Genomic DNA, 27159 nt, shown 5'->3' on the forward strand with positions numbered 1-27159 from the left:
CTGGGAGATTACCGACATACCGAATTTGATATTATAATCCCCCCTAATTCCTATAAATAATACATCATTTGTCATTCATGTCATGTATCTAGCTAGCTGCATATATGCATACAAGCTCATACACGTATAATTGTTTCGCTCACAAGATAATGGGTTATAGTAAGGTCATACTCCTCCAAAGCAATTCCTAACAGCTTATTGTTGCAAGACCTGCAAACCTCCAGGGATCAGGTTATGCTGGACTTTTTATCATACACCACGGCCTCCTCTTGGTGAGAATGACACAAATTGCTTATATTATTATTATTATTTAATCAGTTTTAACAACCTTACCCAGCTTTAAGCAATGAAGATCTCGTTTCAGCGGGCGCTAGGGGCCTTATTGGGGTCTAAGCCCTTAATCTCCCCCCACTACATGCCCCGAGCTTGTGCCTAGCTTTTTAATGTGCGGACGAATTCCTCGCGCCGCTTATATGCGCAGGAGTGATTCGGGAACCTTATAGGGGAAATTTGTTCATAAATAGTTGAAATATATGTAGTTCATCATGATTCTATGGGTGCGTAGTTTCAAGATGAGGGCAATGTATTAGAGCTCTTTAGAGGTTTTAAGATTTTAGTGTATTCTAATTTGGAAGGCGGTTGCTGTAATTATTTTGAATCAACTACAAAGGTGGGCACGAAAGTTCTGGCAACGCCCCCAGCGCACGGAGACTAGTGAGTGCTAGTGCTCACATTAAGCATTTTTCTCGTATACTGATCTTTCCTAGTATTTTATTAGGGAACTAATGTACCTTAATAAGAATACTAAGCTATTTATTTTAAGATAAAGTCTTCAAATAAAATCATTTGTATTTTTTTGGTAATTTAAAGCTATTTCTAGTAGGATTTTTATTAACTAACCACTATTCACTCTTAATATCAAGAATTTTACTTGTCTACTGTAAGTTGCATTGGGCCTGTTAAGTAGTTACAGAGTAGATAAGACGAAAATACCATAAGAACCAATGTAATAATACATAATACAAGTATCTGTGGCGTAAACACGTCATGCTTGCTGAAAAAGATGTTTTAAGGTATTCAAGCCAACAAGAGGGCACTAATACACGGGTATTTAATAGAGGAATAGCGTATATGTACGTGAAGGCTTTTGTTAGAATTGCACCACGGAATCCACGTAGCTAAACCTAACAGAATGAATTTCAATTTCAATTCTTCTTCCACATATATTCTATCAAAATTCTTCAACTACTTCCAAACTATTTTTCAGCTCCTTCATTTTCATAAAGGAATCAGGTGGTCTCTCGGCTATTGGGGGAGAAGATATTGAGGAAAATTTTTCAAGAAGAAATGAAGATTTTAGAGTATATTGAAGTATTTTTTAGTATTTCCAACGTAGAAACTAGGTCTAAAGTAATTATAAAAGACTTCCTATTTCCTTGAAGCATTCAGGCACACGACGAAAAATTTCCCCATAATGCAGCACAACAACTTCATCCTCCTAATCGAATTAGTTAGCAAGTAGTTTGAAAGTAATTAGAAAGTTCTTAGTCTAACCCTGCTTTAATGGGTTTCTAAGTTCTTGGGAACTAGTTAAGGTAAAGTGAGAGATGATTTAATAATTGTTTTTCTCACCACCTCGAAAGCCCGGCAACTCGGGCTTTCGATCCAAAACATCCTTGAAATAGCGCATATACCACTTCTAAATTAATTAAGAAGGGAGTTGGAAGCAGTCTTTAATCACTCTTCAATAAATTACTCACATTCTCCTAAAGAAGAGCCATGGTGGCTGTGACGGTGTGAATGGTTGGTGATATGAATTGGTAAGAATTTGAAAAGACAAGGTGAATCGTAAGTAATCCTCAGGCCAGTGCTGGCTGCTTCCAATTAACCGAGGTCTTTCTGAGCATCGACTGACCCACTATTTCAATATATAGTGCGGAATATATGATGGTTCAAAAGTTTATAACTAATCCAGTTAATGGAGGCAGTCGTATCAGCTTATTGTCAACCAATAGTAGCAGAGCTTTGGTTTTAGCCATTGCACGTGTGCGTATAAATATGTTGAACTTTTAACCACTATACCAAAAAGGGCGCAACCCCTACTGAGTAAGGATTTCTAGTGGTATTATAGTCGCATATTTTTTCTGACAAAATATAATTAGCTCAGTGCTACGCACTGCGCAAATTAGTCCTTAAATATATCACCTTTGGACGCCACCTAAATACATCAATGTATTAAATTGATCTACACATATGTACGGAGTAGTAACGAGTTTAATTTACTTTTATCCAAAGGTTAAATGTTAAACAACTGGGGTTTCAGCTCGGACGGGTAATAAAAGCCTGTATGATAACTTTAAAGTACTAGTAAACTATTAACTTATCTAGCTCTAGCTCACTAATCCATCCCACTTAGGTATAATATTTGTCATATGTATTTCCCGACTCCATTCGGAGTTTGTAATCATGTAATAATGGACCCCAATTGGAATTACTAGATTGGTCATTACCGAAAGCTTTAAGAAGCTCGGATTTTGCACCAATCATAACATAACACGGTGACGTAAGAGCCTGTAGGCAGCGATATTATCATATAAATTTATAAGTCCAAAGGAACACGGCTCAATTTATAATCGGAATTCAATTCAATTATCCCATATAATTTGTATGTAATCAGTAGATTGCCATCACTGACAACAGTATTATTGTTCACCAGTATCCTCAACGTCGCCGTCTAGTCGTAGGGTCTGACCACGATGTGTAAAATAAGCGTGTTGGAGTGATGGGGAGGAGAATTGGCAAAAGTGCGCAGGGTCTTGAAAAGCCACGTTAATCAAAATAACCTTGCAGAGAATGTGTGCTGGGTAGAAGAAGCGAGAGGACTGGATCGGTGGAGGATAGTTGATGAGGATTAGTAGATACAAGTCTGCTAACGGGCCGAGGAGCATAAGGTTTCGTGACGAGGTCTTCGAATGGATATATTCAACAATGCCAAATCCTCTTACCAGTTCCGCCATGTCAACCCCGAGAGCTGAACGTGCGAAGGACAGCATTTATAATCAGAACTGCCGCGCTCTCGAATAGATATGTTCTGATATGATGAACGTGAAAGAAGAGCAGCGGTAGCACAAGAGCTGATCCAATAACGTGTAACTTATAAAACCACCAGTAATGTCTGTGACGGAAGAATTGAGTGGCAGTGATTCCAAGAATAAAAAAAATACAAGCGCTGATCACAGCTACTTTAATATTTGACTGCTGAATACTTTGCCAAAATATGCCCATTTTCACAAACAAGAAACTGTAGAATGATATATGGACGGCCAAGAAGGCGATGATAATATTTCCAGTGACTTTATGCAATGACATATTTAGTCTGTAGGAACTCTTAAGCAGGAGCTGAAGAGGTGTGGCGGCGAGGAGGTAGTGGATCGGTAGTTGCGAGGCTGCGATGAGACCGAATCGCTTGGTGAGATGCAAGTAATCTATACTTATCAATATTCGCTTGCTAGTCTAGGAGATAAGATGTCACTACCAGGCGCAGTCTCGGTGATACACAAGAATCCCAGCCATGCAGTCCAGGCTATCCCAAAGGTCCATTGTCCATACGTGCCGTATCCCTTGACCACTTCCGTGCCCAATGTAAACTTCAGGCCTCTTGCAAGCACAGCTGCACCGCCTTTCTGATTTTTTGCGAATCCTCTGACCTGGACCGAAGCTACCAATTCGCAGACCAGGATGATTAGGTGAACTGAGAGTTGCGAGATCTGTGCTAGATTCGCGTACCAATCTAATGCAATGCGTCGCTGCACCACAAGTTCGGGTGTTTTTTTGAGAAACTCGTACCTGTTCATGGTAGTGGGCTATTTCGTGAACGAGGAGGAGTTTTGGGAGACAAGAAGAGGAGTACAACACGTAAGATGTCTCCTATCTATATTAGAACCAAGCATGGTGTTGATGGTTTGGTTAGGGTTACTGGCTCATTTCCAAAAATTTGTTATCACGGTCTTGGCTATGCCCTTTCAAGGTTGAGAGGAATAAGCATCAGATTGACTTCAGCTCCACAAGCCGCGCGGGACAGTTCGCCAACACGGGAAGGATCCTTCAGGATCGTGCATGCAGTGCGTGCGCAACATCTCGCAATCCCGCGCGCGGTGGAGAACTCCCAAAACCATAATGAATACAGAGTAGCCAATTGGATGCATTTAATGACATTCTTCCCGTAGCTGACAGGTGCTTAATCGTAATGGTTGCCGCCCACTCGGCGGAGCATATGTCATGGCTGGCGCGCGTCGTTCAAATCTTTTGGTGCCTTCCTGTGGTATTAATTTCCGCGATGATATGATAGGGGAAAGGGAAGGAGCAATACGAGGAATTTACAATTGTATTAGTCCTGTGACGGTGGGATACCACCGGAAAGTTACATGAGCCAGCCCGTAACTATAATCTCACTAGCATTTCTTAGCACATAGTCCATACTAAAATTTGAGAATGTTTCACGTGATTATGCAAAGTGCTGTATTAGTCCCTCGAGGACCTTGAATTGTTTGATAACATGGAAACAAGCTAGGCCGAAGTTGACAGTGGAGGAGAGGTTGTATCCGGGTAGGAGCCAGAGTGCTCTCTCCAGGGCCATACAAGCGGACCATCAAGCATCAAGTTCTTAGCAGGTAGATTGCAATAGGCATAGTGAGTACTTTCCTGAGCGAATCACATACGTGATGACTTGCAGCAAGATGGGGCACATCGGGTTTCAGACGAACTCCTTTTTGATCTTCACGCTGATTCATCGTGAGCAGAATAGGTTTTCATATTCAGCATCAATTGTATCTAATGCTGCATGGCAAAGTAGTTCATCTAGAAGTTGACGTAACCCTACCACTTCTCCCTCTTCATTCAAGCTGAGCGAAGAAATCGGCATGCGCGTCGCCGTCAATCTACATGCCCTTTTAGCGGCGTAAAGGTTGCATCTTTGTACACCACGACGCTCGGCGTGCTTTGGAACTCCGCCTTGACAGCATCAAAGACTACCGGAATCGATGAAGGATTAGACAAGTCTGCCTTGACAGACAGATAACACTCTGCGGCCTTGCGAGTAGCGATAGCCACGAAATAGCCTGTGTTAGCAAATCGCTTAGCGACCGCGGCACCGACTCAGGGACCAGAGCCGAGGACGAGAGTAACGGGCTTGAGAAGCCTGCTGCTGTAGTTGCTGTAGACGGGTGGAAGTGTGAACAAGGTGCTTGCTGTCGCTGTGCGTAAATGAGATCCAGCATATTCCCATCGCTATTTATACGCAGACATAGGCATTCGCAAATGGTCTCCAGCCTGACAAACAGTAACGTTGACTTATCAACGTCTGCCTCGTTACTCAAGCGTTACTTCAACTTAGGATCATGTGGCTGAGTGCTGCTCGCGCGCGGGCGTCCAAGGATTCAGACCAATAGGGACATATACCCCAAGCTGCAGACGCACGCCGCAAAGTCTGTGTCAATGGCCAGCTCGCCTCTGCATTTCCAGACGTTCTCCATAATCTCCAGTGCCTTCCGCGCGGCCCCAAAAAGTCGATGCGGGACCAGTGCATCCGCCATGACCCGAAAGCGGTATTCCTCCCCTGGCTCGGCCAAGCAGCCGACCATGCAGAAGGGCCACACCATGGTCCGCAGCAGCTCGGGTGCCGGCATCTGTTCCAGCAGCGCTAGTGTTCGCACCACGTTCTCTCGGATTGCAGCGCTCCCAGGCTGCCACCCAGAGACCACAACTGAGAGGTAGAGCAATGCGGCATGCGCCCAGACACGGGTGACGAAGGCGGTGCAGCCGCCCGGCATAGGCGGTAACTGGTCATTATAGAGGGTGAACAAGCCGAGCCAGTTGGTCTTGGGCGTGTTTGCTGGGGCGTCGAGGCGCGCGAGGTTACCGAGCAGTACTTGCTTGATTGCCGACGCGCGCGCCACCAGCTCCATCATATCCAGCCTCCCGGCCCTTTTTGTTGACTTCTTCCACGCGTCGAGCGCAGCTATCTCGCCGATCTGCAACATGACCCAGTTCTCGCAGCCGATAAAGTCCTCGAGGTTCAGAGGAGGCCTCTCATCGGAGCTGCCGCCGTTCGTGAGGAGCCGAGCGTGATACTCGCGCAATCTAGGCGGTTCCTCCATGCATGTGCTGGCGATAATGTCATCCACGATCAGAAGTGCGGAGTAAAATCGGAAAGCTGCTTGATCGGAGTTCCAGGCTCCGCTCTGTTGAGACGTTATAGCCCAGAGTGGCCGTCCCATATGATTCAGGACGCCGTAGAAAGTAGGCAGCTCGCCGCGGTCGATGACATTCTCTACAGCCCAAAAAATCTGTCTGAACAGCGTAATGGCCGCACCAAGGTGCTTTTGACAATTCTCGAAGTTCCCGACCGAGATCTCGAACCGTTGTAGCTGGATAATGCTTCCCATAATTCGGGAGGTCTTGACTATCAGCTCCTGCGTATTACTTGAAGCAACTTCCTGGAGGTTGCGCTGGAGCATCATGAAGGTTACACCCATCTGCTTCAGAAGCTTTTCCCAAGCAAGTGACTTGCATACGTTGGGCCCTGATACAGTGCCATCCAGGGCGACTGAGACAAAGTATGTGCTAAGGCAAAGTGTGGTGTGCCACATGGCTTGGTCGCCTGCAACAAGCTCCATGACCCAGGTACGCCCACCCTCAAGCAGAAGGGGCTGGTAAAAGGGGAATAGAAACGGGAAGAAGTGGTCAAAGTAGAACATCATGAAGCGGCGGTCGAGCTCTGAGACCCCTGGTTCCCTATCAGAGGAGTTGCTTATATACAACCTATCCAGCGTATTCCAGGAATCTGGGTGGGCCTTGCTCAATGTTGTGCTAAATTGTGTATGCGTAGAGGCCCAACCAGGACTGGAGTCTGGAGTCGGCTCGGCGTGAAAGGGCGGGCACTTTGTCGACGCACTCTGTCGCTTCAGTCCGCCCGTAGCCAGCCCAGCGTCCTTGTCGGCAAGGACATCCATCGGCAGGGTCCCACGACGGCGCGCGGCAGCACTCTTAACCTCTCGCTTGACCTCTTCAGCTTTCTCTTTCTGCCCAAGTCCGTTGTCCATCCATGACGGCTTCTCGTCACCGAAGTGGCAGGTAATTTGCAGCGCTGAGCAGTTCCCGCACACTGGCTGTATCTCATCGCACCGCTTCTTCCTCAGCCGGCACGTCCAGCAGCCGTCGTAGCTCTTCATTACGAAGGTTGAGTGGAACGCAATGTGGCCGTGGTGATACTTGGAATGTCAGTGCGTTGTTGGATTGTACGTGGTTATGATGGAATAAGATTAGTGTTTCGAGTTGTTTTTGGTGTCCCCATCCGTCTTTATTCCGTCTTAGGCTGTAATATCATGTGACCGGTAGAATCTGTCAGAAAAATTATGCAACTATAATACCACTAGAAATCCTTACTAAGTAAGAGTTGCGCCCTTTTTGGTATAGTGGTTAAAAGTTCGACAGAATCTGTCGAAATTTGATGCACCTGATTTCCAAGTTGAACTGCGAGAAAAAACAACCCTAACCCTAACCCTAATATCGTTCATATATGTTTAATGACAGTTACTTCAAAATTTAGTTTGAAAGATGTCAGTGGTATTTCAATATATCAATAAACGATAAAATGTTTGATTGGTCTGGATATTACTTTCTAACTCATGAGGAAAGAACATTTTGAACTACCTTCTTGATTGGACAGGCAAATAAATCATATACCACTGATACATATTGGATGAAATTGACACAATCAGCGGTGTATACGCCATCTACAAGCACGAATCATGCTTGCCTTCCTGGCGCTCCGCGGACTGCTAATTGTTATATATATATATATATATATAATTTGCCCAATCCCATGGCTCATCCGTTAGCTTTGATCCACGAGAAAGGGCTGTGATCATCCAGGACCCCGACAGGGTTATAGCAGCCTCCATTTTCAGAGTCTGTGACACCTCCAGGCAAAGACCATTTTTGGCTCCCTTTTCCGGACTGACCCCGATTCGCTACACAAATGACATAGCTACGAGCCTTCTGATTCACTTGTTGATCCCTGTGGTTTTCTTGATGAGCCAGTCTTAACCTAAATGGAGAGATACACCTGTGAAAGCTTCCGTGTAAAGAGAACATTGACGAGCTTAGAGTTTGCGTAACACTGGTATGATGAAGCTATGGCTCTTTGTTTTTCATTTGATTAAGCACGGGGTCGATTGAGGGTGGATTAATATGGGCAGCAATAGATGAAGTAACCAAGATACGCACGTATCTGCCTTTATTAGTGGCTCGTAGAAGTTTGGGCATTAGTAGTTTTATACTGTCGAAGGATGAAAGGTCAAGCAGACGGATCTTGATGTTGGCATCCGGAACTGAAAACTTGATTGATAAGACGACTGACTCTGCACTAGAGACGTAGAACGGGCGGAGACATAAATAGATCGCGGAAGGATTGTGATGGGCCAAAATCTAATTGTTGTAGCACCTAAGCCTGAATTGCCTGATTTATCGGTTAACTACACTGATTTCATTTTACACAAATAGGACAGTTGAATGATCGACCACTCCCCCCTAGTAACAAGGATCACTTTGCCGACCATATCTGGCATGTCTTTAAGTGGATCAAATACCATCGTGTAAGCTAAGTATGTGGTACGGAAGAATCTTAACCTCACTTTATGCTTTTAACAACGTGATAAAAGGCCTGAGCCTGAGACAAACTTGTCCTGGTGTACTACAAGATTGCACCATCTCTAGTAGTACCAGTGTCACCTCCTAACCTGTTTCAGTCCCACCGCATCTCAAGGAGTGTGATCAAGTGATGGAGGAGGCACAAATGCTACTAATGAACTCACAGGATGGCCATGATATTGGCCGAGAAGAACATACGTAATGATAAGGTCATACAACACGCTCATAGACTACATCCACGGACTCCTCTTTGGATAGGGCCATAGTCTATTTAGTGATATACATGTAGTTGTGGGTTGTGGTCTATCATTGCAGGATAAACTTATAAAATAATGTCAAACACTGCTGAATCGATGACATTCATCTTAGGATAAGAGGCGGATCAGTCCTTTACCCGCTGTCGATTTCAAATTTTGTGGCCTAGTCATGACTGAGGGTGTTGTCAACTCCTTGTTTACTACAAGACGGACCGATCTCCTATTAACAGTTGATAAATAAGGACTTTGGAAATTTTTCAGTAAATTTTCACTATGTGAGTGTATCAAATCTACTGTAAAAGAGTAGCCTTCTTGAGTAAACCGGCTTTCTGACTATATCTCATGGCAAAGCAGAGTATTCGAAGTTTCTGTTAGTGTAATCCAGTCCACAACCCAATGGCTCAGCTTTTCTTAGACACAATTCCCTCTTGGAGAGTATATATTTTGCCAGTCCTCGAAGGCTCCCGGAATTTGATATATTTGGGAGTGGGAGTTCCACGTCAGATTGTCTGCGAATCTAGTTACGCAGTTCGACAGAAACCAGAGAATCCAAGCCATAGGTTGAGAGGAAGTGCCTAGCCCTACTTCATCTCTTTCTATCACGGTAATATGAGAGACTTTATCCACCAAAGCATCTAATAATAGCAGTGGGTCGTTTTTACCGCTAAGCTGCAGGCACTTCAAGCGCGAATCACCCCCTCGCTCAGGCATAATAGAACCATCGCTACCGGGTTCGGCTCCGATATAATCTAGGAGGGCCCTGGGGTGAAAGCACTGCCAGACAGTGTATTAATATCCTCTCGCCGTGCAAAACTGAACAGAATGACTTCACCGGCTTTGTTTAGGCCAGATGAGGGCCTGATGATAGCGTCTTTTACCACAGTCCGTAGATGTTGTTCCGATAGAACAGCACCAAATAAGGATGACAATTTGTCTGTCAAGTCACCTGTAGTTTCCAAGGGACTTCCCTTCTAGCTGAGCTTTGCTACGCAATTCAACTTACAAATACTCAAGGAAATTGAGAATTCGAAATTGTGCCAACTTCTCTAATAGTACCAACGTGGAGCAGGTGATATATTTAAGGAATCCACAAACATGTCAACAGAGTGTTATATCACATATCGTCTGAAAGCATGGCCCCCTCCACGATCATGTCGCGGCATGAGGTCGACGAAATAACGTTGACAGAGATCTCAAGGGCCCGCAATCCGGCTATACACACCAGAGCCAGTGTTCCAATTTCTCTTCAAACTCTCTCCATCTCTACCCCTAGACCGCTTTTGTATAGCTATTCGAAAGGTCATCTCACTCAACGCGGTCTTATGTACTCGCTTAGTAGTCTCCCGCCAAGGGATAATACAGACTGTCACCAACGACAGTCACTGCACCTTGCGTTCGCCTGGCAATGTGGAAGAGTACTTTCATCTTGTTAGCACCCACCCCATGGGTTTGGGAACACCCCTATGTCGAACCGCAATCATTGACCGTAAGTTGATTTTACCCATTCATCATGGGATCATGGACCAAGCATCTTGAGCGTATACTATGATCAAGAACTCAAATATCCAGCTGGATACAAAGAATTTTTAACCTGGTGTTTACCTATAGACGAATCTGTAACCCAGGAATTTTGGGCAAATCTATTCAAAGGTTCAGCGTCAATATTCCCAAACTTCGAGACGGATTATATTCCTCAAGCCTCACACATACTATATCGCAATTTTATGACCATGATGGCGGTTGACTGTCGTACTCGTGTCAAGTCCGCATTTCGGAAAGATGCAGCGTATGTGCAGAATTCACCAACAGCCGTTATTTTCAACTGTCCTGCCAACAAAGTGCTACATCTGCCATTAGGAGAATTGGCAATGCTATCCTGCGACACTATAATGAGCAGGCCACTGAGGAGCAGCTGAAGGCGTATGCTTCTCTTTCAGCGCTTTCAATACGAGAGAGAATTACAAACGTGTTGTTCGGTGACAAAAATATGGCGTTTCAACTAATGTCGAATTGGCTCAAAGCCAATATCTTCAACGGGATAGATTTCAGTCTCGCAATACTGAACGAAGCTTCCACACAAGAGCGAGGAGGGAAGCGCGGCCATCCAACATATTACCACTCGACAGGCTGGGAAAGTGTAGATTCACCTTTTGTTATTCCTCTCTTTACAGTCATGGGAAGGTACTACGCCGGCGCTGTCTTGCGTTCTTCTGAAGCGTACGTGGCCAAAATTGTTAGAGTGCTTGGACTCGTTTGGACCAGCGGAGAAGGTACAATGCGACTGGTAGTCTTGCTGCTCTAACAAGACTTGTCGTGACATTAATCAGATTCTGTTGATGTCAATGAATGCTATGGATTAGGGTTGCGTAATCCACGTGCTCCAAGACATTGGAAAAGGTATTTATGTAAATTTATGTTATTTTATATGCCATTTTAAAAGTGGGTCAGAGCTGTATTTCGGAGACGTTTACGGGTTGGCTCCTGTCGGACTTTTTACGCGTTAGAACAAATTGAGTTTAGTGCCAAAATTCGATTGGATTGAGATACAAGCCTGAGTTACAAAGAACTTGTCTATCTAGACATATTTATATACAAATTTACACTAATATTTATTATTAAAGATAAGATATTAAAAATTAAGTAATATCAATTTTTAATATAGTATTTTAACACTATTAATTAGGCTGTCATTTGGTTCGGTTCGGACCGAACCAAAACCGATCTGAAACCTGAATGGTCCAGTTCTGGTCCTATATACAGCGAACTAAAACAGTTTGATTTACTAAGTCTAGGACCATATGATTTTTTAGAATCTATTTAGATCTAGTTCAGTTTAGATTTTTAATTTAGTTTTATCTGAATATTTAAATACTAATAGATTTCTATTAATAATATTAATATATTTAGAATTAACCTTAATTCTTTATAATTATTATTGATTATATAATTATTTCTAAAGCAGCTTTTTATAAATTAAATTTATATTTTTTAAATTAGAATTTTATTTTAAATATTTTTATAAATATTATAATAAATTCTTAATATTTAAATCATTATTTAAGAATTATTTAAATAATGATAATACCTTTTCTATTTTTTATTTATATTTTTTAGATTATATTATATAGCCAATAGTTAATCTATTTATTAAAGAAAATATTTATATATATTTTTATACTCATTCTATAATATTTATCATTATTTATCTATTTTTTTAATATATTTTAACAATTAGATAGAAAATTATAATTTAAATAATTAATTCTAATTTTTATATTATTAAAAATAAAATCTAACTATAATTAAAAATTCTTTAATATAGTTTAGTTATCTGAATAAAAATTAGATTAGATTCAGGTTAATCTAATTATAATTAGTAATTCTTTTTAGTATGGTTTAGTTTCAGTTTAGAGAGTTAGAATTATTTAATTTTTGATTTTAGTTCCAATATTAGGGATCAAACTGAACCAATCCACTTTTGGGTTTGGTTCAGAAACTCAGGACCAGAACCGAACCAAATGACAGCCTAGGGTGCTTATAAGAGGCTTTTAAGGCTTACTCTACTCTAGTATCTGCCCCCCAGGCTCTAGGAGGTCAGCACTGTTTTCAGGGGTTCTAGAGGCTATTTAGAAGCCCTAGATACCCTCAATTGGCATTAGAATTCAAAAAAAAAAAAACGGATTTTAATTTTCTGGAGCAGTTTTTTTTAAATCTAATATTATATTAAATGTTTTTTAAATTTTTTAATATATTAAAGACTTACTTATATATACCATGTTATCTAACGCGCGTCACCTCCCCACACCTGGCAGTTGGAGCGGGTAGTCTTTTGGATTGATTCCGAACCATAAGTTCCAACTACGCTTGTCTCTCATTCAGAGCAGATGTCCAAAGGTTCCGACGTCTACCAAACATGTCTTTTCGGAAGTTCAGTCAAGGATGCGGCGAATGCCGAAAAAGAAAAATCAAAGTAGGCAGTTATGGAGATGATGTCCCTCATGATTTCCCTCGTACTTAATACCGCAGTAGTGTGACCTTCAGCAACCCCAGTGTGCTCGTTGCCTTAAATCAGCCCGAAGATGCCCCGGATACCGAGATCAAAATGAACTCCAGTTCCGCAACGAAACCCAAGCAGTAATCCAGCTTGCGAAAGCTGGCGCCCACGTGCCTCCATCTACATCTCGAAGGACCTCCAAATCGCTCATTGACGAGTCATTGAAAACCTATCTTAATAGCCAATCGGCCAAGAAGCGGGGCCATTTGTTTTTACTGCCAATTGATTCTCTTGTCATTAATGCCGAACACCAAGCCTCATGCTTCTTTCTTACAAATTACACGTGGATTGGCTCTCCTGCCTTGATACACGGCGTATTTGATTACCGTGTTGACAGTGCGCAAGCCCCCTTGGGCGAAAGAGCTTTACTAGCAGGCGTGACCGCTGTTGGAAAAGCCACGGTTGGGAACATCAACAAGTCAAGCTCCTTGATACATTCGGCTAGGTCTGACTATTCTACCTCGCTCCGGTTGACAAATGCCGCAGTCTCTGCTGCTGATCAGTGGAACCAGGATTCTACGCTTGTTGCTATTTTTCTGTTGTCCTTGTTTGAGGTTTGTTCACTCTCCAGATTCGTATTTTCTTGTAGCTCATGGAAACTCCAGGTTATCACCGGCTACGAAGAAGTTTCAATTGACAATTGGTTGCAGCATATCAATGGCTCTGTTAAGCTATTGGAAATGCGCGGTGTAGATGGTTTAATGAATACACCGTCTCTGACGACCTTTAGAGCTTGGAGAGATCAAATTGTATTTGGCCTATGTAAATTTGGATTGAACTGTGCCTGACTTCACCTTGACACAGATTCTTGGTTGTATATATCGCCGAGTTCCCGTTCCTCCGACCATTATCCGCTTATCAGCACGACTGGCAACGGCCTCGTGCAGCTCAATTGAAACATCTTCAAACCAGCTCACACTGCTCATGGCTAGGTTGTCGGAATTACGGTATCACGTAGCAAGCGGCCTTTTTGATAATGACGGAATTATTCTGAAGGAGTTATCATCTATCGAATCGGGGCTCTCAATCTGGCTTAAGCAGGTCTCTCCGAGCTGTGCTTATAAGTCTTTTGCCATATCTGACATCATCGACATGGGGCAAGGCTCCAGCCTCCACCCATATCGCGGCTTGTGTCACAGATATCCAGATCTGTCCTCGGCATTAATGTGGAACAACTACCGTATCACTCGGATTTTAGTATATGACATGATTTTATCCCAATTGCGCCCGTTGGCCACGATGAGGGGGTATGCAATACAAAATAAAGAGGCACAAACGAAATGTTCCGAAATGCGTAAAGAAATGCGCAAGCTTGCCGATGAAATATGCTATAGTGCTCCTGATATCCTCGGCGTACTGGATTTGCATGCTTCCAATTCAGAGCCTTCACAATTGAAAAGTTCAGCTGGAGGATTTGTACTTCTCTTTCCACTCTCTTTTGCCGTGGTCGTGGATGACCATCCGTCTTCGCTTTCTGAGTGGGTTTTCGAATGCTTTCGTGTAATTGCAGGTGTTATGGGGATACATCAAGCTCTCGTCCTCCGAAAGTTTCTACCCACTTTATGTGGACAGCACAGCTGGGCGGACACATTCCATTCTTTTCAAGAGTGTGAAAATTAATCTGCCAGAATGTGAAGACCGAGTTCATTTATGGTGTAAGATTGCGTATTATCCTGGCTACGAAGAAGTGTGGCAAAGCCCTAATGCAGTCTTTGAAATCATTTGAGAATAATGTGTCCGTCTGGTAGGCGAGTATAGAGCAATCTGAGGAGTAGGATTCCCAGTCATTTAGACCGACATGCATGCTCTGCTCATTGAAGTATTTACAAGTCGTCGCATGCCTAAGCCTGAAAGACAGCGAAACAACCAGAACATGGTCCCAGAACGATCATACTTGAAGATGATCAGGTAAAGGTGTTTATTGATGGCAGGTCGACAGGCTAAAGATGGGCAAGGCTTGTGAACGAAGCTAAAGAGACCGTGCCTTCGTAGGGAATGAGAAATCCCATCGAGTTTCGGCCTCGGCTTGAGTTTATCTTGTGAAAAATCGAGTGGAAACGTGTAATGTAATGTAAATGTGATGTGTCTAATCTAAAGAAAGTAAATGGCATTGGTGTGCCATGTTCGGTGCAGCAAAGGATTGTGTGCGCTAGTTCGAAATAGGGTATATTGGCATATCCTCATAATAGAGCTTCGCCTATGGCTAGCAGCCAATAAGAGCATGCAAGTGGAGATATGTGCTGTGGTCACCATATTTGGAATAGCTGTAATATAACCTTGTCATGACAGACTTATATGACCACTAAATGTACCAGCCACTAACAGGGCTCCGTTTTTGGTCGTATGGTAAAGGTGTTGGTTTCTTATCTTGTGATGCACTAAACCCATTACAGTAAGTCTCGCGAACGAAGGTCTCAAGGAATACAGATCTAAGGAATACCAGCTACATCATATCTCCTAAAAGGGAAGCTTATTAGAAAATCCTCGTCAGGCCTCCCTCTAAGCCCCAAAATGATAACATATGGCAGTCTCCATTGGCCAGTTGTCATTTTGAGCCCTTGATAAAGAGATTGTCGCTAAAGCTGATGTTCAACTAAAACAAATATTAAAGAACTGCCCTGCGACTGTCTCTTGACAAAACAGGCACACCACTTTTTAAAAAATGGCTTCTAGCTCTCCTCAACCTCAGGACTATGAGGATTCCCTACAACACAACTTCACAATGAACCCTGGTGGCGAAGCAGATGACACAATGGTTGATACCGTAACGGAAGAAGAAGCTGACTCGACAATTAGCTCATTCATGGAAAATAATTCTAGGATATCAATAGTTCCCCCTGGTGGCCGGATTGCATACCCTGTCGTTATTCCTCAACGGCGACCCGGAAACAAACAGCGAGGATTTATGAAGGCCTATGCTCCGATTTTATCCCAATGTGGCATCAGTGAAGAACATTTTCACGACTTCATTGATGCTCTAAACAAAGCGATCCAAGTTTCAAAATGGGTTGCTGCTGTACAAATTGCAGCATTTGGTGCTTCTTTCGTCCCGAATCATATTTCCATGGGAGCGACAGCAGCAGTGCAGGTGGCATCCGTTATTGCAGCAAAAGCGCAAATTAGATGGAAGTAAGTCCGGTCTTGGTGCGTTCCTCCAATGTATCCTTTCTAATGCTGCTCATAAAGAGTGAACTCCTTTCTGGATCAGGTGAATCGAGAATTATTCTGTCCTCGTGGGCTCTATTGTGTGATTGTGAAATACAACCCTGTCCCAGTGAAAGAGCAAGGAGATATCACCACCATGATAGGCGCATCATCCTCTCACATAGATTCTACCGCATCACCGATGAAATTGCATAAAAAAGTTGCAGTGAATTTGCGCAATCCAGTCTCCGCCACTACCGAAGGGGAACAAAATTTGCCAACAGAATGTGCACCTCTGATATTTTCAGAGGAGGAAAATGAGGATACAAAAGTGAAAACGAAAGTCAAGCCTTGGAACAAAATAAATCAATACTTTGATAAACGCGCGCGGGCAAGATATGTAAGTCACTTGTAACCTGTCAGTGATGAGGCTTCTAATAAAAAGTCGTGACAGGCCGCTGAAAGCAATAATGACACCCTTTCTACAGCTCCGAGCCCAAATTTCAAAAACCGTTTCCTCGATCCTAATCATCCAGCTGCCAACGGAGGTCTCCTTGGTTTAGTCTCGGGCGGATACCTTACAAGGGACCGAAAGAAGGCAATGGAAGACATTAAAATTGCGCTTCAACAGCAGGAAGCCCTCCTTCAGGAACAGCAGAATTGCCAGCGAGAGCTGCTCCATAGCCAGTGCATAGCCATGGGCTACTCCGACTTGCAGAAGCAAGAGATCATTGCACTCTACGAGCAACAATTCCAGCTACAACGAGAGCAGTTGCGGACCCAGATTCAAGGAGCAAGCACTATGCCGAGGAAGATACTGAAAGATGTCCTTTATCTCATGGTTGTAAATCTGCCGAATGAGGAGGAGCTAGCAGCTGCGAAAATGGCTATGGCGCCAGACGGAAAACATGACGGCAGTAGTCGAAATATAGCGATGATGGTCAATATACAATAAGAAGGTGTACAATCGTGTCTAGGTCGTTTATCCTGTGACGGAGAAACGGAGCGAAGGGGATACAACCATAAACCTGCGCGATGCTGAGTCAACGCAGTTATGGTAAACCGAACTTGGCGAGGTTCTAGATCAGAGAGAACTCTTCAGTTGAATGTAGGTTTAAGGGGTTATTCTGTTAATAAGAGGGCGGCGTACTATTAGGAAAGATTTAAACAAGATAATGGTTCACTGCTGCAGCCTCGTTGAGGTAATCGAGCCCTTGAGGCGTCTTCGTAAGGTTGCCGCGCTCACGTCGTACATACGCGCCGCATGGCGTGATCCGTTGATTTTTTGGCTGTTTAACGCATCAATGGCAAGCCGAAGCCTTCCTTCATAGGATACATCATTTTTAGTACGTGTTTTAGGCATATTGAATGTTGTGTAGTTGGTGGAAGAATTACTATATTATAAGAAGTACTATAATAAGTATTAAAATTATAGACTAAATACTTTAATAAAAAATATATAGATATATAGTTTAAAATTAGAGATCAGATAATATTTTAAATCAAGAATATTGTACTATTAAAAGGTTCTATAAAGTTTAATCTAAAATAGATTAGATCTTTTTAAATTATTAATATAGAGAATAATACTTATTAACTATTATTACTACTTTAATATATACTTTAAAAGATCTTAAAGCTTTAAATTATTACTAGTTTAATGTTAAAATTTAATTGAATTAAGATATAAGTCTAAGTTATAAAGAACTTATCTATTTAAATATATTTATATATAAATTTACATTAATATTTGTCATCAAAGGTAAGGTATTGAAAATTGAGTAATATCAATTTTTGACATAGCATTTTGGCACTATTGATCGTAATTTTGGGTGTTTCTAATCCTTTCCCAATGTGCTTAGTGCCAAATATTCCGACAGCTCCATTCAGTCACGTGATACCAAATTCCGTCCTGAGTTCGGCTGTCCGCATTTTGTTTGACTATTTGATATTATTTCTCCAGGCGGCATTGAGCCGCAGCGAACCCAATAATTCAATTCATATTCTACAAATATTTTCAATATATTGAACCGATGGCGATGAATACCTCTCTTGCGCGATGTCTTCGGACAGGGTCGTCTACGCTCCTTCATCAATATCCTCAACTCAGCACTCCCGGACAACAACTCGTGCGTCGATCGCAAAGGTCTGCATACAGTTTATTCGGACCCAGGGAAACCAAGACAGAGAAGAAAGAACCTAAAGGTACCGGTAACACAGAGACTGGCAAACAGTCATCAGAGCCACCCACCCTCGCAGAACAAAATTCGTCGGAATCGCGTCTATCTCCATCAGAAGCCTCTAAGGAACTGGAAAACACTCTCCTTGACGAATTGAACCTCGGCCGTCCCCAAAGATCACGATTTAATAGTACACCAGAAAACGAAGGCCAAGGTTACAGCTCGGAGCTGAACACGACCGAAAGGTTAAGAGCTCTCGGTGATCGGATGAGAGACATTAAGAAGAAGAGCCCAGCTCTACGAACCCGTGTCCTCCACAAGTATCCCGCCACAATTGCCACACCTTTCGCACCGGCCACTCCGGTCGAGACAACGACACCCAATCCCAGCTCTGCTCCTCTGGAAGGGTCATTGGAAAGTTTGGCAACACAACTGAACCTTGAAGAAACCATACGCCCGACGATCAAGCCCGTGTCCCTGAAGCTGGGTCCCAAACTGGGCCGTCAGGTGATTGTTCAGAATGATAGGGGGATAGATTGCGCAAGCGCAATTCGTATGTTGGAAATATCTTGTAGTGCGAATCAACTTCGGAAGCAAGAGCGCGCACAGAAGTTCCATGTGAGACGTGGCCAGTTGCGTAAAGACATTCGCCGGGAGCGATGGAGAAGATTGTTCAAGTTTTCATTCACCGAAACTGCTAAGAAGATTCAGCGCATGAGAGACCAGGGATGGTGATTTGATTGTGCGCCGACGTACTATCAATTCTACGTCGATTGATGTATTTGGTAGACAGGGGATATTTGGTTGTTTTGATATTGTATAATAAAAACTGCATCCTGATTTTACTTCAATATTATATAGTTGATGTGTATCTTCCGTCACCCGCTTCTGTGGTATCTTGTCGTATACAAAGTTAACATCGTACATGTACACATGAGTATGTGATCAATTTGTGTCCACTCAAAACGAACCAGAATCAATCATTTTTCCCGTACCCTCCATAACCATATCCTCCGTTACCTGACCCAGAAGCCACCGACACGCTGGTGTGAGAAAAGCCCCCATAACCATTCGATTTGCCAGCATTCCCATACATGACACCGCTTGTGCTACCATGGCGACCTGTGATCGGACGACCGAGAATCCCATCTCCTCTCCAACCACCACCTCTTCGCATTTTCTGATAATATGAAGCGAAAAGCGCTCCAATCCCCGCTGCCATGATGAAAAACACCACTTTGGTCAAGACTCCTGCTACAGTCGTCCGCTGCTGATGGTAAGGGCGATCAAGCCATCCCAAACTATCTGCGCCAGAGACCCAACTAACTCTGAAATTTAAAGTCAATGGTTCGCCTCGGATAACCTTGGTACCATGGCCGGCCGTCCACGGATTGCGCGCATTCTCAATCATAGCCGCATCCTGTTCTTCTTTTGAAAGCTTTGCTTCGTTTTTCGAATGGAGTTCCGGCAGCGAGTACGCTGTTCCGGCAACAACATATCCCGGTGCGCCAGAATGTCCCGCGGACTTTTTCCTTGGGGAATCAACAGAACTCAAACGATGCATAAGGACGTTCATATCTGTCCATATATGTAAATGGCTCAGCTGCAGCGTTCCTTGCAGTGCAATCGTGAGTGGTGTATAGGGTGGCCCACCGCCGCCGCCTCCTCCGCTTCCATCGTCCCCAGCAACGCCAACAACCTGATATTCTCCGTCCGTGGTAGTGTCGCTGTTTGATTTGGCGCCATTCGCAGTGTTTAAGGGGATGGTGGGTACACGGCATGAGAGAGGTGCGTCGGAATGGACGTAATATTCTAACAGATGGTACATATCATCTGATAGTGAATCGATCGTGCACGAGATGGTCTCGGTGACGCCATACCGGAGGGCTAGAGGAAGCGAGGTTTCATTACATGTCGGAAAGGGAATATATTGGAGTCGCCCCAAGTTGTCTTTGATCTGCGCAAGGTGTCAATATCGATCTAGGATGGGAACCATCGACGAGTGCATACGTGTTCACCAGAATCTCTATTTCGATAACATAATTAGCTAAGACGACATATAAAAACAAGAAAAAATGGAGTAGAGCCTTCAGTGTAGCATGCGCTCCCGAGCGGATATGCACTATATTAACTTACACTGTGCGATTCAGACAGCTTACAGGGATTTGTTGGCTATGTGAATATCCGCTAATCTCCCGTGGCGACGAAGCCAAAACATTGCTAGAAAAAGAGGCTAACAGGGAAACAATGTGGAAAAAAGTCCGTGTAGCCATTTTCCCATAACAGAGCGCAGCATTATCCTCCACTCGTAGGGGGTATGAGACAGGGTTGTGTGGAAAGGACACAAAATTGTAAAATTGTGTCCTGTTGGCAGGTTTATAGTTGGTGGCAATTTGGAGGCGGCGTTCGCTGCGGATGATGGGGACACGCCGCTATGCCTAATTAGGGACGTCAAAATATCGGTCCGAGATAGCCCTAAATGGAGAGCTGGAGCCCCTATAGGTGCCTAGAACTATTAGTCAATCAACAATGGCGGATAAGGTTGAATTGGCTGTGCTTTAATTATTTAGAATTGGTGAGTGACTTTCCTTGTTTCCAAGTATACAACCCTTAGCGATATATACCAATGGTTCGAGCATCAATATAGTATTCATGTTTCTGAGCTGAAAGCCACTTTGATTTGCATGACGGCTTTACATACAAATAGCTAAGTAATTTCATAATAGTTGATTGCTTCATTGTTTACTGGGTTGAGAGGTGCCCGATTGACCCTCTTACAGAGTTATTTCCGTGTTGTATTCAACTGCTGCATTGAATTGAGCACTGCAATAAAATCCACCATCGACCATCCCAGGCTCTGGGACACATTGTATCACCTCTTTTGAGCAGATTATTAGGAGCTAATTGCCGCCGCAAACCCAGTCATATACTTCAGATTAGAGATTAAAGCATGCGCAATAGGGTCCTCCACGTTGGAATATACATTCAAGTCGATCAAGGCACCACTGGCAGATTGACCAAATACAGTGATGTGAGATGCATCACCTCCGAAGAACTTTATGTTGACTCGCCCCCATTCAAGGGCAAGTCGTAGGTCTCGCAGTCCGACATTCCAAGGCTGTCCTGGAGCACCAGGGGAACCAAAAACGTTGAGTCGATAGTTTGCCGATACAACTATTACATCTTCTTCGTCTGCTAGAACGGACCCATCGTATACTGGGCTGTTGGTTTTGCCGATTGAGAAACCTATAAAGTGATTTAGTTTTCATCCCCATTATATAGTATATATGCACAGGCAACTACAAGCCTGACTAAGGCTGGCCACTAAACCTAAGAAGGATATGCCGAGGTCACAGTGTGGTGGCATAGAGTCGACTAGTAACTAATTAGTAAGGATACGAGGCCACGAGACTATGGGTGTATATTATATAGTCTTAGAGTAGCAGCTTCCCCAGGGTGGATCTCTTTCTGCTCCTCACTGGCAAAACTACGACGGACTTTGCCAATATAACCCTGATGCTCCGCCCCTTGTCACCCATCCTCTACGTATGGTCGACATAGCTATTTTTGCTAGTCTCTCTCTCCATCACCAGAAACCCTGAATGGTCTTGCAGGACCCTCTTCAAGTAGAAGGAATAATTCCTTCATCCAGTGTACCGCTATATTCTCTCATCAGTCCTGCGCACACCTACAGTTGTCGAACGTCGCCAGGAATACCACAGCGTTTGATGTCCTCAAGGCCGGCTACTCGCTCTCGTTGAAAGAATCAAATCCATAAGGCAGCAGACCGCAATGAGTGCGCTCATCTTCGACTTCGAGGGGTTGCCGATCACCTACGACCACGCCGGAGTCGGTGCCCCGATACTCTTCTTGCACAATCTCGGGGGAGAGCGCAGTATCTGGGCAGCGCAAGCCGACGCCTTGAAGGCCACGAACAGTGTGTACGCCCTAGACTGGCTCGGGTATGGCGACTCCGCCGTGCCTGACGACGGCTACACCGTCGACACCTACCTGCGGTTACTAACCAGCTTCATTGATTCCCAGGGACTGCGCGACGTGACTTTGGTGGGCAACTGTTTCGGCAGTGCAATGTGTCTGCTCTATGCACAGCAGTCACCAGACAACGTGCGTGCATTAGTGCTGATCAATCCGCTCACCGCGGCCACGCTCAGCCCTACCAGGGCAGGATGGGCGGCTTGGTTGCTGCGTCATATTCCGCTCCGACCGATCGCTGTGTCCCTCCAACTACCTGGTCCGATCGCCGGACTGGTGATCCGCGAGCAACTCGGGCAGAGCGGAGGTGAAGTGCCCACCGCCGCTCTGCGTCGCCGCTGGACCGAAAAGGGCCGGCTACTCCCACTCGCAGAGATCCTGCCTGATCTGCCTCGCCTGGCCGTTCTCGACACCTTCGAACCCGATAGTTCCTTCCCACCCATCACGACCATCTGGGGTCAGCAGAACCGGGTCCTCTCCTCAACCGCCGGAGCACGCCTGAACGCTACCCTCAAGCCTCGACGGGCGCTGACCCTGCCAGCCTGCGGCCATCTGGCCATGATGGAGGACCCTGAATCTGTCACCGAGCAGGTGCGGTTCGCAGCGAGTAGCATCGGCAGCCTTTCCTACCAGGACAAGGAAGCTCCCCTCACCCTCGACCCTTGATCAGGGCCTCAGGAGCACCCTCGCACCGGCGAACACTAATACAGCAGCTTTCCTCGGCCGGAAATACGGTTGCTGAGAAGGATTCTGATGTGATCTTCACACACCGTTCATCGGGACCCGCACCATATCTGTAGCATCCGAGCCAGGAACTTCTAACGAGGGGATTGACTCAACAGTCTCGGATCGGGTCCCCATATTATTCAAGGCCTGATCGTGGCCTCACAATCTTAGGTAGTACACGGATACATTCTGGCCAGTCGAGCTGACGTCGGAATCGGTCAGCAGCTACCAGTGGTTGCAGATCATCAAGTTGACGGCCATCGGGTCCCAAACCTTACAGTACATGTAGTTCGTGCCCGCGTACAGCTTCCCTACAAACCTTTCATTCGACAATTCATGATGTCTTCATCACGTCAGCGTCTATAGTTCAATTGATAAAAGTTTCTATCGGTAAAAACCGATGCTATCAATAAACCCAACTAATATATTTACAGAGAGCTATCAGGAAACCCGCTGAAAACCGAGGCAGGGAGTGACAAAAATGCTTACTTCGTTAATCCCGGAGTCTTGTCTTCATGCAGGTCATCTGCATTGAGAGTGCTCTCATTTACGGGAATTGGAAAGACGGAACAACGAAACTATTGATTGGACTGGTTTTGAAGAGCGGGCCATTGAATGCGTCGTCATCTCTTCAATTTCTTTTCCTTCTTGAAAGTACATCCAGCTTGGGCAATTCCTTTATACGTCCGTCATAATTACTAGTCAATAGTCAACATATACTCGAACTGGCGCTGAAGCATTCGATTATCTGCTTAGATACTATCCCTACATAAACAGGCATAGACAACAAAAATGCGGAAAGTATTTCCATTCTTATACAGTTATACCTCTGGCAATGTCTTCATACAATATTAAATGCCTAATGTCGTTCTACTGAAAGAGGAAATTAACGTAGCCCTAATTGCCCGTGCAAGTTATTTAGCGAAAATTTCTGCGACCCAATGCAGGGTAACTGCGTATATTTACCAGTCACTTCTTGCAAATTAATATATACATAGAAGAAGCGAAAAAAAAAATTCAATATCTAATCGAATATACAATTTTTTCTCCCCAACCTACTACTGGAGAGTAATTATATCATTATTCTCGCTGATACCACTGACAAACATTGCACGTCCATTCGTGATATCTTTTCCATTCTCGTTCGCATGGAAAACAATCTTTGTGCCATCAACAGAAAAGTCCGAACCACCCGGCGCACTCAAGGAGCCAGCGTTGTCCGTGTTTGTTCCAGTAACTAACAGAGGCGCATTTGGGGCTGATTGCTTGGTATATGGACCGGCCACTGACGTGGCGTAGGCGTATGAGGTATCGTAGTATTCGGTGTTATAGTAGTTCGACGAGAACGACAGGTAGTAGATGCCATTGCTCAGCACCAGACTAGGGGCTTCGATGAGGGGGCCGTCCAGGTCAGAACGGTCGAGTAGTTGTACCGGGTCGCTGGTAGGTGTGACACCGTCGGATTCCATTTGTTGGAGCATGATGGGCGTGGAGTGGGTGGTGCCGTCCCCGTCCAAGCTGTTTCCGTCAATCTTGTAGACAACGTAGATCGTACCGTCGCTGTCAATGAATCCATCAGGATCAATGGCGCCACCTTGGTCGAGAGGGCAGGCAAGACTGTCGCCGTCGACGGGGGTGTAGGGACCTTGGGCAGAGGAGGCTGTGGCAGCACCAACACAGTGCTTGCTGTTGTCTGATGCCGATGAGGCAGAGTAGTATAGTGTGTAAGAATTGTCGGACTATTCAGAAACACGTTAGTTTCTTTGAAATAATCGTACATGGACCAAACTTACCAATTTAAGCACATCCGGCGCCCAGATACTAGGCGAGCTATCCACCCACGATGGGAATGGGCCTGGGAGCGCGTCTGTACCGGACATCAAGGTCCAAGTGTTGAAATCGGGTGAGGAAGCGACCTGCACATTCACGCCGTTGCCATTGGTCCCAAACGCATAGTATTCACTCCCAGTGTATACGACACTTGGATCAGGAAAATCGGTATCGAGCACCCGCACAGGAGCAGCAGAGACTCCTGCGATGACGAATGCAGCCAGAATTCCACGCTGCATAGTTGGTATAGATTATTATGAGAAAAGAAAAGGACGGAGAGTGTATGTGTTCAAAGGAGTGATTCAAAGCAATGCTATCTCTATGTATAAAATTTTTTAAAGTTGATGATCAATGATGTAAAGGGAGGGGAATGGGGGCTGGCGACATCCTTCCTTCTTATATCTTCATGATTAATTATTAATGTCTGTGTCATCATCAAACTGCTCCTTGCCGCATATTTCTTAAGAGTGCGCACGAACGAGTTGGCGATGAGCTCTGATGGGGCGCAGGGGAGATAGAGTCAGACTAGGGCTACGTTTTCAGATGAGGTTACAACGGCTTACTTGTTAACGGAAATAAGCTAAGCGGCGTTCTTACCACTTTCCCAAACGAAGACTAGCAGTTACAGAAATCGGGGAATTCAGCTGATGGAGAGCTGTAATTAGCTAGCACCTCTTGGTGAGAATCAGCCTCGAAATAATTAGAAATTGGGGGTGGCGTCTTCTAGGGGAAGCTTGGCAGTACATTGCGCGTTGGTTTAGGGCTTTGAAACAACCACAAAGAGTGTTGCTACCATCGACGGCACTTAGTAGTATATGTGGAACGACGGTAATTCCAGGGATTCTTTTTACCGTTAGGTGGTAGTAGGATTTGCCTATTTATCCAGATATGATGCCATGGATGGATTGGAAATGCACGAAACAAGTAAAACATACTGCGACGCCAAGGTGGACAGTAATGCTGACGCCAGTGGTCAGGTTTAGGCTTGAGCAATAAACTACCAGGACTAACGGAGGGCAGTAAAGATCGCCGTCGGTTTACAGGCTCGCAGGGGTTTGCAAGAGCCGGGATGGGCCGTGATCGGAGTTTGTGAATGAAAATGCCGATCAATTGACCACGAAGGATCTTGAGTCGTATGAATTCACCAACTACTTCGATGTTATACAATAATTTCGAATAACGCGCTGAGAAATAGTGTGGGAGCTCAGTGGTAATTATTCCACGTCGTCGTTATACATAACGTCAAGACATAATAATAACTATCTCGGTCGATATCCGACAAGGCGCCAATGGGTCAGCAATGCTGCATGGCGGCCCCGCCACATCCTATGCTTCGTATAGATGCGAGAGCTTAACAAAGTAGAACCTATATATACCAAGTTTCCACATATTTTTTATGATGATAATTATTACTACGGTCATTTAGTTCTACTACACCGATGGTGTCCTTATGCAATAATTCAGATATAGATCTACGGCGAGTATGAGAGGCTCGTAAGCCCTAAGAATCAAATGTTGCATCCGCTTGGGCGCACGATATCAACAGCGTCAGTATAGATTTTTCTTTCTCATATTAATCGTGTTTACAAACATTCAAACAGTTTGCAAATCCAGCTCATTGTGTAGTCTATTTAAGAATACCAAATCTAAAATTTTAAATGCCGGCGCGTTCTAGGACATCGTTACTTGCGACAACACAAGGACCTACAAGACCCAAGGAGAAGATTTATTTTACCTCAAAAGTCAAACATCTATTTTAGCAACACGAGATGCAGAGCCATAGTCAATCGAAATATGTAAATAAATATTAGCCAAGTTTTGGCACCGATATCTGGAGCCAGTAGGATAACGCCGTCACCCTAGATGGCTAATTAGCAATTGTTTTAGCTCTATTATTTAATCGTAGTTCTCAGCTACTTAAGGAAATTGTAATAGGGTTGAAAGATGTATGATGTATCCGTTCTTTCGATTTGTCGTCTTAATCGATTATATGTCGACATCAATTGCCTGACTAATTAGCTACAGGCACGCTTGTACAATTCGGTGTTAGCGTCGTATACCCTCTACATCTTCATGGTGCCTACATTATCCCTACCTTTCCATTTTGCTAGTAGAAAAAAAATAATCGATCTGATAACTCACACTGGTATCGAGTACTAAATTTCATCTCCCCCAGCCAGTTCCATGACGTAAAGTGCTGGTTCTCGTCCCCCCAACCGCACAACTCTTGTATCCACCGTCTCTATGGAAACGAATACGAGAATTC

The 27159-nt window shown here is 44.3% G+C and overlaps 10 protein-coding genes across 10 annotated transcripts; 6 read left to right on the plus strand and 4 right to left on the minus strand.

The window, feature by feature from the left end:
• Nucleotides 1–2622: 2622 nt before the first annotated feature.
• Nucleotides 2623–4108, minus strand: BGW36DRAFT_90195 (uncharacterized protein). The gene is made up of 2 exons (XM_046222687.1): nucleotides 3536–4108; nucleotides 2623–3485 (listed from the first exon to the last, which is right to left on the minus strand). The coding sequence occupies exons 1-2, from the start codon at nucleotides 3852–3854 to the stop codon at nucleotides 3019–3021; spliced, it is 786 nt and encodes a 261-aa protein (XP_046076701.1). The 5' UTR covers nucleotides 3855–4108; the 3' UTR covers nucleotides 2623–3018.
• A 1327-nt stretch (nucleotides 4109–5435) lies between these two features.
• Nucleotides 5436–7229, minus strand: BGW36DRAFT_355096 (fungal-specific transcription factor domain-containing protein; the record flags this gene model as incomplete). Its single annotated transcript, XM_046213607.1, has 1 exon — nucleotides 5436–7229. The coding sequence occupies one exon, from the start codon at nucleotides 7227–7229 to the stop codon at nucleotides 5436–5438; it is 1794 nt and encodes a 597-aa protein (XP_046076702.1).
• A 2870-nt stretch (nucleotides 7230–10099) lies between these two features.
• Nucleotides 10100–11470, plus strand: BGW36DRAFT_444119 (uncharacterized protein; the record flags this gene model as incomplete). Its single annotated transcript, XM_046221631.1, has 6 exons — nucleotides 10100–10265; nucleotides 10306–10452; nucleotides 10536–10752; nucleotides 10776–11236; nucleotides 11294–11363; nucleotides 11407–11470. The coding sequence occupies 6 exons, from the start codon at nucleotides 10100–10102 to the stop codon at nucleotides 11468–11470; spliced, it is 1125 nt and encodes a 374-aa protein (XP_046076703.1).
• Nucleotides 11471–12836: 1366 nt separating this feature from the next.
• On the plus strand, nucleotides 12837–14882 carry BGW36DRAFT_90199 (uncharacterized protein). The gene is made up of 4 exons (XM_046222688.1): nucleotides 12837–12936; nucleotides 12996–13574; nucleotides 13626–13769; nucleotides 13825–14882. The coding sequence occupies exons 1-4, from the start codon at nucleotides 12880–12882 to the stop codon at nucleotides 14638–14640; spliced, it is 1596 nt and encodes a 531-aa protein (XP_046076704.1). The 5' UTR covers nucleotides 12837–12879; the 3' UTR covers nucleotides 14641–14882.
• A 980-nt stretch (nucleotides 14883–15862) lies between these two features.
• On the plus strand, nucleotides 15863–16780 carry BGW36DRAFT_278623 (uncharacterized protein; the record flags this gene model as incomplete). The annotated part of the gene is made up of 3 exons (XM_046210205.1): nucleotides 15863–16149; nucleotides 16207–16564; nucleotides 16619–16780. Coding segments are annotated over 3 exons (807 nt in total), but the record flags the coding sequence as incomplete, so codon positions are not given.
• Nucleotides 16781–18609: 1829 nt separating this feature from the next.
• BGW36DRAFT_369766 (uncharacterized protein) lies at nucleotides 18610–19173 on the plus strand (the record flags this gene model as incomplete). The annotated part of the gene is made up of 1 exon (XM_046215171.1): nucleotides 18610–19173. A coding segment is annotated over one exon (470 nt), but the record flags the coding sequence as incomplete, so codon positions are not given.
• A 26-nt stretch (nucleotides 19174–19199) lies between these two features.
• On the minus strand, nucleotides 19200–20364 carry BGW36DRAFT_90247 (uncharacterized protein). Its single transcript, XM_046222689.1, has 2 exons — nucleotides 20355–20364; nucleotides 19200–20301 (listed from the first exon to the last, which is right to left on the minus strand). The coding sequence occupies exon 2, from the start codon at nucleotides 20170–20172 to the stop codon at nucleotides 19321–19323; it is 852 nt and encodes a 283-aa protein (XP_046076707.1). The 5' UTR covers nucleotides 20173–20301; nucleotides 20355–20364; the 3' UTR covers nucleotides 19200–19320.
• Nucleotides 20365–21916: 1552 nt separating this feature from the next.
• Nucleotides 21917–22411, plus strand: BGW36DRAFT_369769 (uncharacterized protein). The gene has a single exon (XM_046215172.1). The coding sequence runs from the start codon at nucleotides 21947–21949 to the stop codon at nucleotides 22103–22105; it is 159 nt and encodes a 52-aa protein (XP_046076708.1). The 5' UTR covers nucleotides 21917–21946; the 3' UTR covers nucleotides 22106–22411.
• BGW36DRAFT_444120 (alpha/beta hydrolase fold protein) lies at nucleotides 21917–23003 on the plus strand (the record flags this gene model as incomplete). The annotated part of the gene is made up of 1 exon (XM_046221632.1): nucleotides 21917–23003. Exon 1 carries the CDS (start codon nucleotides 22137–22139, stop codon nucleotides 23001–23003), a length of 867 nt encoding a protein of 288 aa, XP_046076709.1. The 5' UTR covers nucleotides 21917–22136.
• Nucleotides 23004–24118: 1115 nt separating this feature from the next.
• BGW36DRAFT_334587 (putative endo xylanase) lies at nucleotides 24119–25381 on the minus strand (the record flags this gene model as incomplete). Its single annotated transcript, XM_046212913.1, has 2 exons — nucleotides 24857–25381; nucleotides 24119–24802 (listed from the first exon to the last, which is right to left on the minus strand). The coding sequence occupies exons 1-2, from the start codon at nucleotides 25130–25132 to the stop codon at nucleotides 24122–24124; spliced, it is 957 nt and encodes a 318-aa protein (XP_046076710.1). The 5' UTR covers nucleotides 25133–25381.
• Between the last annotated feature and the right edge of the window lie 1778 nt (nucleotides 25382–27159).

The sequence above is a fragment of the Talaromyces proteolyticus genome, assembly GCF_021365285.1.
Source record: "Talaromyces proteolyticus strain PMI_201 chromosome Unknown BGW36scaffold_2, whole genome shotgun sequence".
Lineage (NCBI taxonomy): Eukaryota > Fungi > Ascomycota > Eurotiomycetes > Eurotiales > Trichocomaceae > Talaromyces > Talaromyces proteolyticus.